At 39.3% G+C, this 20,554-nt stretch overlaps 1 protein-coding gene across 3 annotated transcripts in view; it reads right to left on the minus strand.

Annotated features, from left to right (window-relative positions):
• Positions 1-20,554, minus strand: part of tsnare1 (T-SNARE Domain Containing 1) — a 157,340-nt gene that overhangs the window by 74,121 nt on the left and 62,665 nt on the right. For all 3 annotated transcript variants that reach the window (XM_058400940.1, XM_058400930.1, XM_058400950.1), the window contains exons 5-8: positions 15,325-15,415; positions 14,887-14,961; positions 14,658-14,714; positions 9,949-10,104 (exon numbers count right to left, since the gene is read on the minus strand). In XM_058400940.1, the coding sequence (XP_058256923.1) occupies positions 9,949-10,104; positions 14,658-14,714; positions 14,887-14,961; positions 15,325-15,415 (379 nt within the window). The remainder of the gene's footprint in view (positions 1-9,948; positions 10,105-14,657; positions 14,715-14,886; positions 14,962-15,324; positions 15,416-20,554) is intronic.

Raw genomic sequence — 20,554 nt, forward strand, 5'->3', positions numbered from 1 at the left:
CCTGAAAACAGCTTAAGCATGAGATGTCTCTTTTTGCCCTTGCTGAATAAATGGTTTATAATGTAGAATCAAATGATTCCTTTCCCTTTTTGGCCCTGGAAACCCACAACTTTGAGTGCACACTGCCTGTATAATATAGTAGATGTCTGTGTCTTTGGGTGTGTATAAACTAGACACACACACACACAGAGAGAGAGAGAGAGAGAGAGAGAGAGAGAGAGAGAGTTAGTTAAGGAGCAAAGCTACACAGCTCAGTCCTACTTGGGTTTCTAGTTGATTATCAGTAAACATAATCCTTGAAAAGCTTTTTAAGTTGTAGATCCAGTCAATTGCCTTAGAGTCCATACAGTGCTATGGTTTATGCATAGGCCAATATCTGAACATGAGCTGAGCCACACAATGCTCCTGATCACACATTTGGATGTTTAAGGATTGAAGTCAATAATGAGAGGAGCTATTTGACAGCTGCATAGACCATGTAGTTCATAGACATGATGCTCAATTTGCAGTGTATGCCAGCCTTTCTGGCAGAGGACAAAGTTGTCTTGATCAGAACATTATGTGTGTTCACACATTGTCCATATACAGATGAAGCAACCCTAGTAGTAAAACTGTAAATGTTCCAGCTCAGACCATTTCAGTATTGGCTGAATGCTGTTCCAGCAAAAAGGGAATTAGTAACAGTAGATGCCTCCCAGCAAGGCTGGGGAAAAGGGGTCAAATATAGCACTCCCGACCACGAAAGGAAGATGGAAAAATAAAATTTGATGTCTGGGTATAAATGTACATGAGATAAAAGCTGTATGGCTAGTACCGCAACATTCAGGAACACCAAAAAAGGTCATATGTAATAATGCAAGCCAACAACATAGTGGTATTTTACAATAACAACCAGAGGGTTGAAAATTGCAAGAGATCTGGAAGTGGGTGTACACCTAGTGTCACTGACAGCTGCATACTGATGCAATCAAACAGCAGATGAACACAATAGTCTAGCAAATTCACATCAGAGTGTTTCAGTTAATTTGAAACAACTACAGCAGAGCTGAAGTCAATTTATTTGTAAACAGGCAGGGAACTTAGTGTGCAATTGGGTTCACAAACAGAACAGAGACAGAGGCTTTGGGTCAGGAAGAATTAGTGCATGACTGGTCAAATCTATATTCTTTCCCTCTGCTGTGGATGTTATAGATGACACTGGAACACAACCAGGGTTGCCACATTTTGGCTGAACAGACCATGGTTTTACTTGTTAACTATCCTTACTATACAAGTCTCCATCCCACTAACGTTAAGACCTGACTTAATGTCTCAGCATCATCTGGTCCTTCTCAACCATGCAAAACTGGCAGCATGGATTTCCAACTTTACCAGATTTTACAAACTAAATGTTTTATCACATACTTCAGATTAAATGGTTCCCATGCTCAGTAAAACATTCCTATCTTAAAAAGAAGAGAATATCAACTGTAAGAAAACATTGTCCCAGTCTAGTCATTTTAAGGTTTTTTTTCTTGTTGAAATAAGCTTCAGAAAATATATAACAGGTTCTGTGAATGCATTAATTTTTGCACAATGTCACTGTTCACAAAGTGACTTTTAGGTTTATCACACCGTGGATGCTAAGTCAATCTGGTTGCACTAACTCTGCCCTGTATTTTGCATTATTAAGTAGAATGCCCCAAATTGCCTATTTATTTATGCAAAACAGTATAACACATTATTTTACACATTTGAAAGATGAAATCCTTCATTTAGTGTGTTAGTAAACCAGATAGCATGCTTTTGCTGATGTTCTAAAGTTTGGACACGTTTTTATCCACAAAAACTTTGAAACTGGGGCCGGTCTGTGACAAGAGTGGAGGCAGATAGATACTGTCATCTTTTCGAAAAGGACATCTTTGTATAGGTCAAGGGGTTTATTATATCAGATGCTGAGTGCTGCCTTGATGTTATACCATAAGCATGCTTAAAAAGAGTGGGGAGAGATAAATCACTAACCATCTAGGTTTTGCACACACATGCAGTTAAATGTGGGACGTTCTGGCAAGCATAATAGCATGATAGGGGCTTATTTTCATTATTACATGTAAGAGCAGAAACTAGGCATAAGATCACAGCATTTTGAGTAATTTAAGTAAGACAGATTTATTTAGAATGTTTTTGTGAACATCAGAACAGGTGGTAACTGACCTAAATGCAAAAATGTAAAAGGTAGCTGTGTCAGATTTCAGGTTTGGCAAATATGATAATTAATTAGATTGTACGGCATTCTATTGAGTATAATAATTGTATCATTTTTGTGCATTATGGTCATCAGCTGTCCGAGTAACATTTTGGGTCCATAAATGGTTGTTCTTTAGGATAATACTATTAGTATTAGTGCAGTATTAGTAATAATTACTGCAGTTTGGATATTACTGTGCTGGCAGATTAAAAATGGTACACCTAATAATCTAGCATTCATGTCAGCATAGGGTCTTCATTTCTGAACACCAACATGAAAATAACTGTATAAACAGTATACAGTGGGAGGTAAATGCAATGAGTAAATGCAATGAGTGCAAATGATTATAGTAAATGCAATGAGTGCAAATGAGGAAATGATTATAGTGGTGCAATAAATAAGGTATTGTATACCATGATAATAATTAAATATGTAAACAGTATACAGAGGAGTTATGTACAATGAGTGCAATGATTTAGATGTATGCAATGAGGAAGATATTGTATACTAAGATAAATAATTTGTATATGTAAACTGTACACATATGTAAACTGTACACAGAAAGGGTTATATACAGAAAAAGGTTATATACACTGATAATAATGTGTTCAGTCAATATGTGTGATCGGGTGGAGGCAGAGTTCAGCAAAGAAACAGCTGTGGGGAAAAAGCTGTTCCTAAACCTGTTAGTCTTGGTCCGGAGGCTCCTGTAGTGCCTCCCAGAAGGCAGGAGGGCAAAGAGTCTATTGGCAGGGTGAGAGAAGTCCTTTATGATTTTGCGTGCTCTGGTGAGACAACGCTTCCTGTAAATGTCCTCGATCTTAGGATGTGGAACTCCTACGATGCATTGGGCAGTTTTCACCACCCTCTGCAGCGCTTTCCGGGCTGACACAGTGCAGTTCCCATACCAGACAGTGATACAGCCGGTCAGGATGCTCTCGATGGTGCAACGGTAGAAGTACACCTAGGTGCAACTTAGCATAGCCAGTCAAACTGCCAAGCAACTTTATGTAACTAGGTTAAGGAAATACCACTAATACAATAGACCAATATCAAGTGTTATTGTAATTAAATGTCAAACATATAGATTTTGTCCTTTTTGACAAAAAATTTATTGGAACTAAGAGGCATATTGGATCTCTAATTGTGTACTTACAATGTAAGTAAATTCCCTCAAGGTCCACATTGGCCAGATGTTCCATTCAGATTCCCCTTGAAAGGTGTCCTCTGTTATGGCCATTTTTTTTCAAAATCCATTTTGATGAAATGATGGCTACTGCCAAAGCGCTAAACGTACAGCTAAAGGTGATATTATAAAGCTTGTGTCTAACTCTCATCTCCCTCTTTCTCTCTCCTCTTTTACTAGAATATCCCTTTACTTACACATGCAGGATGATGAAGGGTAGTATAGTACATCTGAATTAAATTAGACCCCCAGGGGCATGCTTAAATCCCCTTGTTCTTCTCCTTGTAAGGAAACCAAAGTCAGCAGAGTGTCTAATTTAACCCCTTTTGCTCCTGTTGTCCTTGTTTTAAAGCACAAGCCCGACTTATATCCACAACCTCTTATACAGAGCATTTTGCAAGGCTGCATTTATGAAGAGAGAGACAGAGCAGTTCCAGTCACTCTAGATTCAGCTGAGTGGAGTTTCCAATATGAGTTAGCTGAGCAGTGGTGGGTGGGAAGGAAGGGAGCAGGGATTTAGACTGGAAAAAGCACACTGTCAGATATGATCAGCCTGGCTGAGCTCATGCACAAAGCCCTTCAGCAACTGCCACAGGGCACACTGAGTGTGGGCACAAACACCTCCCTGTCACCTTCCCCATCTGTATACCCCTCCACCCCAAATCACAAATAAGCTGTCTGCATTGTTTTAGCTATTCAAGTGTGAAGATGGCTCTCTTTTATATGTCTGAGGCTCAATACAACACATGTTACTGATGCTTATAAGTTATAGCTGGTTACAGTCTTGGCTCTGTGTCTGTAGTTCTGTCTTTAAACATATAGCATATACATTTTTACAACTTGTGAAAGTTGAAAATTCACATTTATTTCTGGGCACATCTGGAGAAAAACAGATGTTTATGTAACATGGATGAAGATAAAAAAGGTATACTGCACCAAAAACAAAATAACAAAATAAACAAAAACAATTTTGCTTTTGACATACAGCCCAGACATGCTCCTCACACAACTGCCACCCGGATGCCAATTCAGCACCCCTCATGTTGTCAAGAGTGAAGAAGCACATGGCTGCAAGGTGGGGTGGCAGAAACACACATGGCTGGCAGCCAATGAGTGCAGCACCAATTGCTCACCCTCCAGCAGAAGCAGGGAGAGTTTAAAAGGGCACAGCATATCCATACATGTGAGCAAGTTTCTCTACAGCGCACCACTGATGCAGGTTTCTGTCTCTTTTCCAGAATACTTAGTAGACATTGAATGAAGATGATGCTCCCCGAACCCTATGAAGTACCAAGTGTCCGGTCTTGTCACTGCTCAGGTCTGGCTAGAAGCTGTATTCACCAAGAAAGCCTCCAAAAATGGCACCTTCACTCCCTCTCATGTTCCTTTTCCATAAGAAACATAAAAGAAAAGAACACTTTATTCACTACCTCTGCCTACTGTGTGTCTTGTTCAGCCCACCACAGCTTGGAGTAGCTACAGTGGTGGAGAATGCAGGCATGATCACAGACCCAGCCCACAATTCCGTCATAGACCCCATGCTACAGGACATTCTTGAGGCAAAACTTCAGTAACAGTAGCATATGACCCATATGAACACCTTGCTATGAACAGCTCTAAACAGGGAAGCACACAGCCACAGAAGTCGCTAAAAAAAAAGTGTTGACCACTTTCTGAGAGCTCCAGAGGAGTGCAAGGCCATTGAGTTGTGAGGCCCCAACACCTCCAGAAAGATGCTGGAATCACTTGTGTGTGCCTTGGCCACCCTGGATATTTGCAGGGAAGAGCAACAAAGCCCAAGCCTCTCCCAAACTCCTTCTGCCCTGTTCTGGACTACCATGGGGAGAGGAGACACAATGATGGCCACCTTGACAATCCAGCCCCACAATGAGCTGATAAAAACTTGACCCCATGCAACTCATGGGACTGATCCTCAGGCTAATGGTTCTCCTTCTACCCTATGATGTCTTTGCCATCTGATATTCTCCACATTCACACCATTCAAACACCCCTTTAAACAGCAACCTTAAGAGCTGTTGGATGTGACCCAGATGTCCAAGTGGTGAAGAGCAGCTCTTGCTGTTCCACTCATTGAATATGTGCAGGAGATAAAGGAGTGAATCATTTGATTGGCCCCAATCATTCAGGAACACAATAAGGTGGCATAAAAAAGAACAGTAGAGGGTCTTTAATTGACCGGCCCTACCACCTGCAGCAGACCAATAAGTGTGCAGGCACCCAGCTATTACATCAATTTGCTGAGAAATTTGGTTAAAACAGTGCCAGTGGTGTCAGTGTTAGCTGCTCTCCCCACAGATCCTACGGAGGGTGCCTTGATCCATCAAGAGGAAGAGCTTACCCCCACCAAAAACCAAGAGCTGACAGAGCTAGTGGACCTGTGTACAGACCTTTTTTCCTCTACCCCATAGCCGACACATCTGGATCAAAAATGCTCTAGGAGTGGTGGTGAGACAGCGGCCCTACTGGGACACAGGGACTGATCATCAGGTTATTGAGGAGAAGATCAGCTGTATGCAGCAAGATTGGAATCACTGAGGACTCTACCAGCCTCATTGTTGTGGTACCAAAGCTCTGCAGCAGCCTGAGACTCTTCAATGACTTCCAAAACTGAATCACGTATACTTCTACATCCCCTCCCCAGGGTGGGTGACCTGGTGGAGTGGCTGGGGAGAGCCTGTTTCATATTGTCATGCTATCATGCTAGACCTCACCACATGATACTGGCAAGTATATCTAATACTTGAAGAAGCAAGGCCAAAAACAGCCTTCAGCACCTCCAGCTGCCACTGGAAGTATACCTTTGGCCTGCATGGAGACCTAGCAACATCTCAGCACATTGTGGATACCTTGCTGAGACCCCGTTGCCAGTTTGCAGCTACATTGACTCGCACAACTGGTCAGAATACATAGACAATATTGGGGAGGTCCTTGAAGAACTTTGGTATGCCAGGCTGATGTTTAAACCATTTGAGTGCCTTCTGGTGCTTACCAAGGCACCCTACCTGGGATACCAGCCAGAGCCTCTTAAAACCCCAGGAGAAGAAAGTAGAGGCAGTTAAAGGGTACCATACCACCAGCCCACAACCAAGAAACAGATGTGCCTTTCTGTGGTTGGTAGAGTATTACCAAAGATTCATCCCTAACTGCTCCTCCCTAACCTCCCCATTCTTAGATCAGGTGTCAGCAGACCAAAATGGAGCAGGCATTCCACCTCAAACAAGTACTCAGCAGTTCCCCCATCCCCCAGAACTCTGATTTCAACCTCCTCATCACTGTCCATGCTGAGTTCACCAAGATGGGCTTGGGCACTGTCCTATCCCAGATATTCAAAGGGAAGGAGCACCAGTCCTCTACATGAACCAAAAGCTGAGCTGCTCCAAGGAAGAATGTCACAGTTGAGAGAGAAGCCATTGAAGAGCATCATGGAAACAGGGACGGCTCGCAGAGATCAAGCCTATGGTCCCCAACATTCAGCGGCAGTAGGCTCAAAGCTGGGTAGGTACTGTGACAGCAGACCACTCCCACCACCGCCCACACACAGCCACAACACACTTCTCACATGGCTGCTGACCGGATGATGAAAGGACAGTGCCATTACAGCACCCCTCTTGTTGTGGAGAGCAAAGAAGCACATGGCCAATAGTGGCAGAAGCAAACACAGCTGGTAGCCAAGCCGTAGTGGCAATTGCTCACCCTCCAGCAGAAACAGGAAGAGTATAAAGGAGTGCAGCACAAACATACAGGTGAGCAGTTTTCTCCAGGGACTAGCACTGACACCTGCTTCTGACATCTGTCTCTGTTCCAGAGTACCCAGCAGACAGTGAAGACAATGCTCCTCAAAGCTGCAGCACCCTGCAAAGCACCCTAGCGGACCAGCCATGCCCGGAAACCACAATCGCAGAGAAACACTCCTCACCTCTACTTCACTCCCATTTCACTTTCATTTTCTCAAAGCAACTTAAAATAAAAGGGCACCTTTTCATTACCTTTACCCAACATGTGTCTCTGTTCATCGCTGCAGGTTTGAGTAGCTACAATGGTATCATTTGGGTACTGTTCTCTTATTAGCACATCTGGAAATGTCTTAATCTGTTCTCAAACAGTCTTCCAGTTTCTACCAATTCACAGTGCTAATGTTCCCTTAAAAAAGTTTATATATGTATGCAGGCTTGTTCCTGTTGAGCAGAGGTGGAGTAGATTATTAGGTTATTCTCCATGCAAAGTACCAAACAAGCATATATATAGGATTCTGAAATTCTAAGCACTTGACTAGCTGACAGTTGACAAAAAAGAGGGGGCTGTGGAATGGAACAAAAAGATCAAAATTTCCCCCTTCTGATAAAATACATAAAGCTTGCATTATTCATACTGTACAAACATTCATAACTCGGTGGAGAATGTCTAAGCTAACAGAAATTCTGGCATGGAAAAACAAAATGAATTTTAGAGGTATGCATAATTTCTATTATTATGTTTAAAGCATCATGGAACATTAACAGTATAATTTAAACTATGCCCTGATGAACTGATTGCAATGAAACAAAAGGCATCTCAGTATTAGGCATCTACCTAGTGCAGATGTTAATGTTAGATAAGCTGCAATATAATTATAGTCGAAATCAATAGGATATGATTGCAGGAATCAATATAAATGCATAGATTTTCTGCAGATTATAAAAAAATTCTACAAAATTGACTCAAAACACAATGCACTGCACTGCATTTATCAAATTCAAATTTTATTTTTTCACGTACACAATCATACACAGTACAACATGTAGTGAAATGTTTTTATGACTGTCCTATGATGGAAATAAAAATGTAAAATCTAAAAGAAGATAAAAATATAAGAAATAATTTAAATAAAAATGTAAAACTAGAAAATAAATCATAATATGTAAGAAATATACTAGTAGAAAAGAAGAATCTAAAATAAAAAGAATATCAAGTATAAAAAGACTAAGAATATAATATAAAATATAAAATACACTACCATGATACAATATATAAAATTAAAAATAGAATAAAACTGAACAACAATAGAATAAAATAAGAAAGAAAAATGCAGAATAGTGATAGTAAAATGTACTGTGAGATGGGTGGATGTGAACAGAATATAGATATAGTTGAAATACTGACATAGATAAGGTGAAAGTGTCATGTGCAATGTCCAATTAATGTTGGGTGAGGAAGCATGCAATAGTTATACTTAACTACTTATTCTTGATGTGATTTTTATCAGTTTTTGATTAGTTTATCTAAAAGAAATCAACATGTGTAGTATAGATTTTTATTGATCTTCAGTAACTACTTCATACAGTTCATGGTCACAATGGGATTGAGACTGAAATATTCACCCTGGATGGGGCAGCAGTCCATTGCAAGCCACCACATACGCACACATTTACAACTAGGAGCTGTTTAAAATAGGTGTGAGGACAGTGGAAACACATGGATAATGTTTGGAACTCCACACAAAGAGTGGAATCTCAGAAGGTCATACCCAGCAGCTCATTTTACACTGAAATCTCAAAATCCAGAATCAAAGCAAAACATTGAAAGGATGGTTTCATAATCTGCTTTTCCGAACACTAAGAACAGAGAGGAAAACAGATGGACCAGTGCTAGACTGTGCTAAAACAAAGGAAAATTCCATCTGGCTTGTAAATATGACTTGGAAAAAAATGCCCAAATATCTGAGCATACTGTACAATATTAACACAATTCCCCAGGACAATCTACAGCTTTATTCAAATCCCAAGCCAGGAGTGTGACAATTATGAAAAAGCAAGGCTGGTTATTTCACATCCATCATCTTATCCATTGAAGGTGTACATGGCCCAGATTTCAAGTCAATCCTATGGTTTTGCCCCTTAGTGTAATTTGGAAGAATAAAATCTAGTTTTGGGAAAGTACAACAGATGGAAATTGCTGTTCTTGACTGACACTTCCATTTGCCATTATAAGGTAGTTTTTGCATGCAAATTGGTCAGTTACTCAGATGTCACTTTTTCCCCCTTTTAAATTATTTTTTCCCTACACCATATTGGCTAATATAGCAATCTTCAAAAGACAAGTTGGTATAAGCTAATTACACAGATATAATAATTTAAAGTTCTTATCATAACTCACCATAAGAACTAAGGCAACTGTGAGAATTAAATGAACAGTAAGATACGTGGGTAGAGGGTTTTTGATGTTGTTGTTGTTTTGTTTTTCATAGGACATTGCTTGGGAAGAGAAGTCCCTCTATGTTTTATTCAAAGAAGTTCTACATGTCTCTATGAATTTTTATACATCTGTTGCATGTGGTGTTTCTCATATATTCATAAAGAGTTGAATTATTGAACTATATTTTGGTACAGTTCATTAGAAGTGCTAAAGAAATTAATCAGAAGCTTCAGCAAGACACCACTACTAAAGATCTCGTTAAGGTGCCATCATCCCACAACCCATGATTTACTTCTAAAATGTGATTCAAATGCAGGGCTTTCTGAGGTAACAAGGTACACACCTCTATCTGGAGCAGAGCTTCCTCCCTTTGGCGCAGAACCTCCACATCCTCCTCACTGATCTCAGACAGGAATGCTTGCTGTTCATCTCCTTCCACGGTCTCTGCTGGCCCAACCAGTGGATCCTCACACAGCTCAGTGATTGGTGTCTGTTGACTCTGCACAGGAAAACACCACCCGTACACATGCATACAGAAAAACACACACACACACAGAGTGCTGTTTAATAACATGTTCTCAAACTGCTTTCTGTCAACAATGACACATAACACACTGTGAAAAATCAATAACACTATAATCAGTTGAGAATCTGATGCAAAACCTAGGAAATCATTACCACCAGTGACAACAAAATGTCTTTCCATCTCTGACTAAAATGTATCTCAATTGTATGCTCTTTTTTCCACATCATTTTAGTTAGACTTTGTTAGGCAGAACTCTAAACTAGACTGGAGATCCAATATGTAGGAAATGGCTACTGAGAGAGCAGAGAGTTGATCTGCAATTTTTTCTAATTGCATATGTATGACAAACGTAGCCTGAGGCAAGTTATTGTCTTTGCTATTCACTGGATGATTCACAGTAATCCATTTCCTCCATCTCAGAATTAGCACACTTAATAGACAACATCTCATTCCAGTTCAATGACACTCTGAAGAGCACCATTTCCTCTCAGCTAACCACATATGCACATAACAGTGTTATCATGTCAGATAAATATTCAGATATTTATTATAACCTGTTATAATAAATAACAGGGTGACATAGGTTGACATAGACACTTTGTTTTTATAAGGTTCTAAACTCGTTTTTAGGGTTCTAAACTCTAAATAGTGGCGTCATTAAAAATCCTTTGCAGGAAGTTTTCTTCAATTGTGTAAAACCATGGGTTAAAAGGAAAAACACCCAGAGCTTCTTTGCATTCTGTTTGTTTTCATACTCCCTGTTTTAGTCTCAGCACTTCTAAAGCGCTTTGCCACACAAACCTGCAATTTAAAACAATACAATAATACCAGCAATGAAAACTTGCTAAAATAAAGTGAAAATCCCACTGGATAGCCTACATTTCAAAAGCACATTCTGGAAGGTATCAAATCTGGCATCAACTAGCTGAAGATAATTTCCACAGGCATTTCATCAATGAACAAACATATGAATTCACTTTAACTCAATGTTAAACTTTGCTATCATTTATCACTCTTGATTTAATTTTAGGTAACATAAAGGCAAACCCAATTTGTTATAGCCTCAGTATTCAGGCAGCCAAGATATGTTTGTAGTTTAAATTGAGCATCTTTATCATTAAACTGGCTAGTGTAATTAAAGCATATGTCTAGCAATTAGCATAATGAGCACCGTATGCACTGTACAACATCATCTCCTACATACCATAAAAAACAATGATGTAGAGAGAGAAATAGAAAGAGCAAGAGTTGTCAAAATTTTAAAATGCAGTTCAAAATTCTTGACAGAATTAGCAATTAAGGAGAAAATGCTTCTTTTATACTTGAAAAAAAATAAAATAAATAATAATAATAATAATAATAATAATAATAATAATAATAATAATAATAAAGGCGGCATAGTGGCTTGGTGGATTTCCTCCCACAGTCCAAAGCCATATTACTAGGCTGATTGGAGTCTCTAAATTGCCCGTAGTGTGTGACTGTGTGAGTGAATGTGAGTGTGTGTGTGCCCTGCAATGGGTTGGCACTCCATCCAGGGTGTATCCTGCCTTGACGCCCAATGACACCTGAGATAGGTACATAATAAATAAATAAATAAATAATAATATACTGAATAAGAAAAAAGAAAGTTAAGAGAATGTGGGTAAAACATGGGTGTGTAGCCCCCCCTTCAAAAATACAGAATGATGAAACTAATATATAATTGAATAGCACATTGAAATAAAAAGATATGTTTTAAGCTGATTTTAAAAATCATTAACCAGATATGTTTGCTCTATGTTCTGTGTAAGGCAGTTTCATAGTTTGAGGATAAAAACACTAAAAAACACTTCTTTTCTATTTTGTACTTGGAGTAGATCATTTTTTGTTTGATGATACGACTCTCAACTCACTAAACTCAATCAATATAATCAATAGAAGTGTCCAAAGTATAGAAAATGCTTCACTAACAGAATCCCTGTATGCCTGTAGCAGACATTATAAAAAAAAAAACACTTTATTTACTGGAATGATTTTGTGTTCTGCTTGATGAATAACTTCCAGCTAGATTAAAAGCTCAGAGCAAATATAATTATTTCATGTGTTACCTTTTCTAAAATGGCATACATATATCCACATACAGTATGCTATATTTAGAAGACATTTTTTTTCTAAAACACAATGATATAATATGAGAGCAGGTGAAAGTAAGAAAAATGAGTGTGTGTACAGTAAATTTTAGGGAAACTTGTATGGTGGTTTATTGAACCATCTTAAGAGCCTTCCCTGCAGAAATGATTCTGTACAAATTGGAAGTCAGTTTGATGATACACTCAGAGATTGCTGGCACTGATACACAACCACTTCCCTCTTTGATCTCCAAGAAATGAGACTCAGAGGGAGCTCAGCAATCAGACAAGACTCAAATAGTATCTGACTCTATACATCCCACTCCACCTGTGGCCTTAAACAGCACTGCTTGTTTTGCTTGTGAACTTTGCATTTGTATTGTAATACAAATACCTATCCTGTTTGATGGCTCATGCTGCTGGGAGTGTCTAAGGTGAACTGACAACAGAGAGGAAGCCATCAGGGGAAAAGCTACAAGTGACAGAACTGCACATGAAAGCAACAACTCCAGGCACTGCTCAGGCGGTGTGTGAAGTGAATAGGAAAAATAAGGTCTGGAGGGAGAGTTTCTGGATGAGAGTGTGGATCTGTATCTGTCTGCTGCCATGTCTGCATCACAGGTGCATGACAGTTGAGGAATTCTGATGTGCAATTTGGAGTGACATCCGAGTCAGAAATGTTTTCATGTCGCTCTACCATTCTATGACAGTATGCAATATCAACTAGATGTCATGCTTGAAGGGATATGACCTTATGGATGTCAGCTCTCATGCACTTCAAAAAAAGGGTTGTCAGTTTTGTGGCCACTTATAGAAAGTGTTCCCTCTCATCTTGGTACTTTCAGTGAAATGTCTTATTTACACTAATCTCTGATACAAGAGTATTCAAAACATATTCTGTAACCTGGGTGTGTTGCTATTACACTGAACAGTTTGCGTCTCAGATGCAGTTAGGACACGAATATGCTCGAATAACCTTGTGATTATGCATATATCTGTCACACTAGTTTAAATACTCAGAATATGCATCTTTTCTTTCTACATATAAATTTAAATGATGGTAGTGTGAAAGCATCAGCACTCAAAAAGCTGGTTATATGGTGAAGCTGATTACTTTTTTAATTTACTAAATTAAAAGTGCATTTAGAGGTGGCCAGATTTGTGAACAATATTTAATACTTTCCGGCACTACTCCTTCCAAAACCAGGCGTACAGTTGCAGCCGGTGATGATGGGAGCAGTTGTCAGGATGCCACCCAAGAACAGGAATCTGATCCATTTCCAGATCTAGTGTAGAAGAATAGGGGTTCACTCTAGCCTCAGATTCCTGTTCTTGGCTAAGAGTGGGGCCTGTTGTAGCCCATCTATCATAAGGTTCAACGTGTTGCACATTCTGAGATGCCTTTTTCTCACCATGATTGTAAAGAGTGCTTATTTGGGTTAATGTAGCCTTACTGTGAAATCAGTCTGCCTGCATTTGTTATTGTTGTTTTTTGCACCATTTTTCTAAACTCTACAAATTGTGCATGAAAATCTCAAGAGGTTCTCAGCAGTTTTTGAAACACTTAAACCAGCCTGTCTGGTCCCAACAACAATGCCACTCTCATAGTACCAGAGATCATATTGAAACATAAAATGAAGCTCTTGACCTGTATCTGCATTGCACTGTGACCACCCGATGTGATTGGGTGATGAGATAATTGCATGAATTAGCAGGTATACCAGTGTTTCTAATATATTTCTCTTGTTGAGTAATGAAGATATTTTGATTTTACAGTCATGCATAACCAGGCTGAAAGATAGAAGGGTAATAAATATCCTTAGCACTTCTTTCGACTTCACCATTACTTTTAAGTTAAAGTTTTTCATTTCAGTATTCTGGAGAACATGACATTTTAATACAAAAATAGAGGGTATGCTATATTGTTATTGATTTATGGGGTGGAAAAACATCTCAAATATCCCAGTAGCACATGGGGTTTTGCTTAGACAGGTCTGTCACCTTGTTTCCATGTGAAAACTGCAGTTACTATAGTATAAGCTTCTTTTCTGTTAAAAGCTTCAGTATAGCTTGGCTCACCTGGCTTAGTTCTCATCTTCACTGTTTTATTTTCCCCCAACATTTTCCTTGATATGCGCTTTTTTCCAGAATCTTATTTTAATTAAAAACCAAATTCTTATAGACCAACAGCTTTTCTTTGAGACTGTGACAGAATTTAAGTCGCTTTGGGCACTGTATCTAAAACTACTCTTTAATTAATCAACAAATTAACATTTTCAAATTTCTGTAAGCCTAAAAGTCAGATAAAAATGGTATATTTGTGTGTCTGTGTCACTTCAGGGCCATTCAAAATCATCCTAACCTGCATCACCACCCTCCATCATACTTCCTTACTGAGCCCCTGGACCCACTTACCTGTTTTCTATCTTTTTGTGCTGAAGGAAGCAAGGCCTTTGAACGGTCTGCAATTTTCTGATGAGAAAGAAAAATGACATCAGTAGGCAGACTGAAAGAACATTTTTTTGCAACCCTAAATGAAATATTTTGAGTGCATCACATGCATACTTTATTAACTGACCATAAAGCAATGATGTCTTTTTTATGAGGTGTTTTGGAAATTAGGGAGCTTTAGTAGTACTCTCACCTTCTGTAGGTCACCGTAACGCTGCACAGACTCTGACAGCTCTGTCTTCAGCCTCGTCAGACGCAACCGGTCTTGCTGTCGAGAGAAAACTAATCAATTACTGCAAAAAATAGACATTTAATAATACATCTGTCATATTTTACAATTACATCATTCACTTGGCTGCTGGCCTGGTGCACTCTTTCTCATTATTGTATGTTAATAGCCTCAATCCACTCATTTCATACTTTATTAAGAATGCATTGACAGAAAGTTTTTAAACCTAGACCTAAATTGTGGACCTTTGCTGATTTGTGACTAAAATTCCAGACAGTCCAGGACAAAATTAGACAGTAGCCATGTCTAGAATATCATTTCATTCTATGGTGTATAATATGTAGGCTCTGAGGTAGCACTATACAGATACACAGAGTCAGAGAAATGAAGTGAATATTTTACCCGAGAGGAGCCGATGATGATGTCAGAGAGCTGTTTGATAAGTTGGCTTGTGCTTGTAATGACTTTATTGGTTTGTTGCTGGATAGAGTGTCTGAAAGAGAGAGAGAGAGAGAGAGAGAGAGAGAGAGAGAGAGAGTGTGTGTTATGGGTCTTGTAGGTTTATGAAGTGTGTCAGAATATGGCACATCTATTCCAAGGTGTAAAAGGCTATCCTGGATAGGCTCTATAGATTATGTTTTGCCCATTAAAAGAATCAATATTAATGACTGTGTGACATCAGAGCAGAGATGTGTATTGTAGGCCAGTTCCAGATGCAGAACCCAGGTAATGAAAGACATATGCATCAGGCTTCCTGGTAGATCTTCAACTCCAACAAACTATTAAATTAATAAAATGACAGAAAATGAATTATGGCTATTATGAATAGGTCATGAGTTCAAAGTCCAGCACCATCAAGTTGCCACTGCTGGGACTTGAGCAAGACCCTTTAACCTCAACTTATTAACTGTATAAAAAATTAGATAAATATAAATCACTCTGGATAAGGGTGTCTACCAAATTCTATAAATGTAAAATTGTTTATTAGAGAGAAAACAAATTAAATGTTAAAAAAAGTATTAATTTTATGATAGAAAGAAAGACAAATTTATAAGATGGGAAAAATAAAGATACATGATATTAAAAATACACTCAAATAAACAGACAAAGATCATGGTTTTTACATTATTTCCTATTTCTATTAGAAGGGTGGTGTACTGACATGCACGGCCGGGTGTAAGGGGTCTTCTGATCAAATATAATCTACTAACAGAAATGTATTGTTCTCTTCAGTGGACTGAGGTTGTAGATAAGACATTGATTTAGTGTCTGTGCAGTTTTTAAAAGCCAGTGCAGAACGACCGCCTATAGTACCCTCTGCTCCCTAGAGATATGCAGCACAGACCATGTAGCCCACCTTGCTCTTAAATATTGATTTAACGATGGAGGATGGAAACAAAGGATGTGATGGAAAAAAGAAATTACTCTAGTGTACTCATTGTGAATGAAAGGCCTATCACTGTCATATTCTGTCCATAGAAACAGACAGTGAATTCTCACAGGAAGCTGAAGCAAGACAGAAATCCTCAGTTTTATGCTTTGCCATTGGTTCTTTAAGTTACAGCTTAGGGAATGCCAGGCATGCCCTGCATGATGTCCCCTGATTATAGCACCCACTTCATCCTATTTTAGACACAGAAAAACCTTATTGAAACATGACTGTTTTTTTTATATTTTAAGGTTGACTATTTATGATATTAGATATATGAAAGATGAATGATATGAATGATATGAATGATATTATGAAAGAAAGGAAGCAAGGATTCTGTATTACTGATTTCCCAAGTAAATGTGCAATAATTAGTAAATTCCCTTTTGAATGCAGCATCAAGGTTTGATGCTATGGGAACACTTCCTCAAGACAGGTGCCTGAAGCACATGTCAAAACAACAATTTTACTGGCCAGCGTGGAGTCAGGTGACATAGTGGCATGCATCAGCGAGACCATAAAAGGGCATATATGTTACAAAATCCCCAGCTTCTTTGTCTTCAGGATACTATTTGTCTGTCTGTATGGATTGTCTTGCTATTAGTGTTTGTCTATTTCATGCAAATTATTGCAAAATGGATAGAGAACAAAAAATGATGTGTGCTTCCATGTCTTTGCTTTCCTACATGATCAACATACACAATCTTTGCATTTTTCATTTGGGAGCTGAGCACACTCGGTTTGTCTATGATGGGGTTGAATGCATGCATTGCAGGCGTTTCTCTATGAAAAAGCTCAATTCCTGCCTGGCTTTGTTTTTGCATAAAATTGAATAAGTCATCTGGCCCTTGTGGCTTGGGTCCCACATCTGCTGAAGCAAGTGCTGAGGCTCCAATCATGGGTCTTGCAAGTTGAGTTGGCAGAGGTGGAGCATGAGATGGGTATTCCCCCATCTCTCTCCCTCTTCTCTGATTACTAGGTGATCTCTTCTGAACCAAACAAGGACTCAATGCTCAGTTAGATGTGGGCATGTATGTGGGTGAAATGGCAGAGCATCTCCCTCAATCTGCTGCATTTGAGGAGCTGCTTGAGGTAGTGACTTGCACTGTGGCCAATCTGCTTGAGGTAGTGACTTGCACTGTGCCCATTTAGATTGGACAAACAAGCAGGAAATGGTCGTACTTTTAAAGTTAGATGACCGCTTCCTCAACTCCAAACAAGTGCACCCTCCCCACAAATCTTTTTCTTCCCTGATCTTTACACTGAAATATGGAGAACATGGAAGAATATGCATTCAGCTCGCATACACACTCCGGCTACCTTAATTATTCGACAGTTGTGGGACATTGTAAGCACAGGCAAGATGCTTGCAAGATGTCTCTCCCCTTCAACCGCGACAACGTAGAGGAAACCCTTTTTGCCATCCAAGCCTATGGAGGACATCTGCCTTGCTTGGGAAGGCATGTACAGAAGCAGGTCACATGTCTTTTGCAGGTTTCATGGACTAACAGGCTGACCTACATAAAAAAATGGATCAGTGTGAGAGATTAAACCCTGAGGCAGCATGTGAATGCTGCAAAAGCCACTGGCTTTGTCCTCCATGCCACAAATTAAACAGCCAACACTATTAACTATTCCATGTGAACTATAGTTGTCAGGAAGAGGCATCTGTGGCTCAACCTTATGGGAATTACGAATGAGGATAAAGCCTTTCTCCTGGACTCCCATATTTCATCTCCAGGCCAGTTTGCCAATGGAATTAGCACTGTCATCGACAGGAATCAAGTGGCAGTCAGTGTTGTTGAAAGAGCTGAACCCTCACTTCATCCATGAGCTGATGACTTCTAACAGCCATTCCCAGCCAGGGCCTTGCTCTGGAGCAGCAGATGGCCAGAGTGGCTGCTCAATCGCCACAACCCCCTGGGAAAGATAGGGGGACCGGGAAGTGCACATAAATTCAAGAGGGTCGTATTGAAGACTGTGATCCCCTGAGGGCCACCAGCTCATAGATTCCGGTCTCCTGACTGATGTCATTAAGATAGGTTCCTCCAAAAGGAAACTGTATGGGCAAAAATGACAGCTTTTTATACTGTGATGCAAACAATGGCACTTGAACCCAGACTACTGCTCAAATGGTACATAGCTGGAGTTCTTCTAAAAGCTCCTGTCAGCAGGGTTTGCCCCTGCTACCCATAAGGTATATGTGGCTGCTATTTCCACATGCACATGCACAATTTCACTCAAATGAGTAGGACATCTGCAGACCCTGTCAATAGCCTCTTCCTGTGGAGATGTGCAGAATGGCTTTGCCTTTATGAGTCAGGGCCCACTCCACTAGGAGTGAAGCATCTTCCAGGAATATAGCCAGGGGTGTGCCCTTGCATGATGTTTGTGCTGCAGCAGAATGGTCTGCTCCACACATATTTATCAGGATTTACAGTTGGGACATGGGCTCAACCCTTGGATCCGAGGTCCTTCAGGGTTTATATGCACTCAGCAATTTCCTGTGACTATGCCACATAGCCTTGTTGGGCAGGCATTCTTCCTCTGTGTGGCAGCATTGGTATTGATGTTCCCATAATAGCCCATGATGCAGTGTTGAGTTCCATCTAAAGGGAACATCTCAGGTTCTGTATGCGTCCCTGTTCCCTGAGAAGGGAACAAATTGATACACTCATCACACTCTGGGCATACCTGTACACCATCTACAATTAGTATCTGGGGATTCTGTGACATAGATGGCCTTTTATGGTCTCTCTGACACAAGCCCCTACATCACTTGACCACAGAATGGCCAACAGAATTGCCATGTTTTCACACATGCTTTAGAACCCAGTCTCATGGAGGTGTTTCCATCATAAAAGAAGCCAGTAAACCAGTAACCTTTACAAACAGCAAAGCAAACACTAGAACACCAATTGAATCTTTTTCTGCTGTTAAGTGTAGGCTATGTTTACTGATGCTGATAAAATACATTTTAGCACTCTTTTTTCCCTGACTGTGTCTACTTCCTATATGTAAACATGAAAAACTAATAAAGGTTGCTTTCCTTATGGCAATAAACTTTGTCTAGTCTTTTGCCCTTGCATTACCTGTGGCTTGCTCATAATGAATATATATACATTTAAATTCTAAACTTTATGATTTGAATTTGAATTATGATATGAATTTTTATATTCCTGTAATGCTTCTTTGCAACAATGTCCATCGTACAAATGTACAAATAAAAACTTAACTGAACTGAATTGAACTTGAGGCTATGAATACATTTGCTACAAGGGTTTTTTGTAGTAGACTACAACAGAGGCCATGCCAGTGCAGCTACAGTTAAGTAAGTTCAAATAGACCATTACAATTAGCCACTAGCAATTTCTGCTTAAATACCATTAGTCTATATTTAAAATAAACAATTTTTTAGTTAATATTATTCTCCACAGATAGTCAATCAACAAATACATCTGTTCAACTCATTAGTAAAGGTTTAACCTGATCTCCTTTTCAGCGCTGATCCATAACCAAGGACTCTGATGACATATGCATCCTCTCCACGGGATACACACATATCACACACCAGTGACAGCATTAGCAATGAATTGAGGAAATCACAGCTACCACATGCACTGTCACAGCAATACACTGACACAAGGCAGGGCTGCTTTGCAATCATATGAATACATATGAGCCCTTTGTATTAGTATCACTTAACCTAAGCCATGAGATAACTGAAAACAAACATACTGTCTAAAATTCAGTTCTGTAGAGAATTATACGTTTGATGCCATGTGAATCATAATGAAGCAAGCTGTTTTGCACAAACAGTAAAATATCTCCAGTTACCATTAATATAAAATAATGGCATCACATGAAAGAGTGCAGTTCTGCCTTTCTGTTTTCACTCTGTAGACTGTTTATTTGACCAGTATTGTTATCATCTCAAAATCGCAGTATTTTCATAGAGTATCAAAGATCAGGCATTCTTGACTATTAAACTATAACTGCCTTATTTTGCCCTTTTTAGCAAAATCTTCGAGTTTCAGCAGATAAAAAGGCGAACACTGAAAATCATGCATTTGAATAAAAATGGAAGACATTGCATGGATGTTGCATGGTAATATTAAGTTTAAAAATATTGTGTAGTCAAGACTTTATATTCCAAGTGATATTTCTCAGCTAAACTCAAAAAGACTTTATATGAAAGTAGTT

The sequence above is a fragment of the Hemibagrus wyckioides genome, linkage group LG01, assembly GCF_019097595.1.
Source record: "Hemibagrus wyckioides isolate EC202008001 linkage group LG01, SWU_Hwy_1.0, whole genome shotgun sequence".
NCBI lineage: Eukaryota > Metazoa > Chordata > Actinopteri > Siluriformes > Bagridae > Hemibagrus > Hemibagrus wyckioides.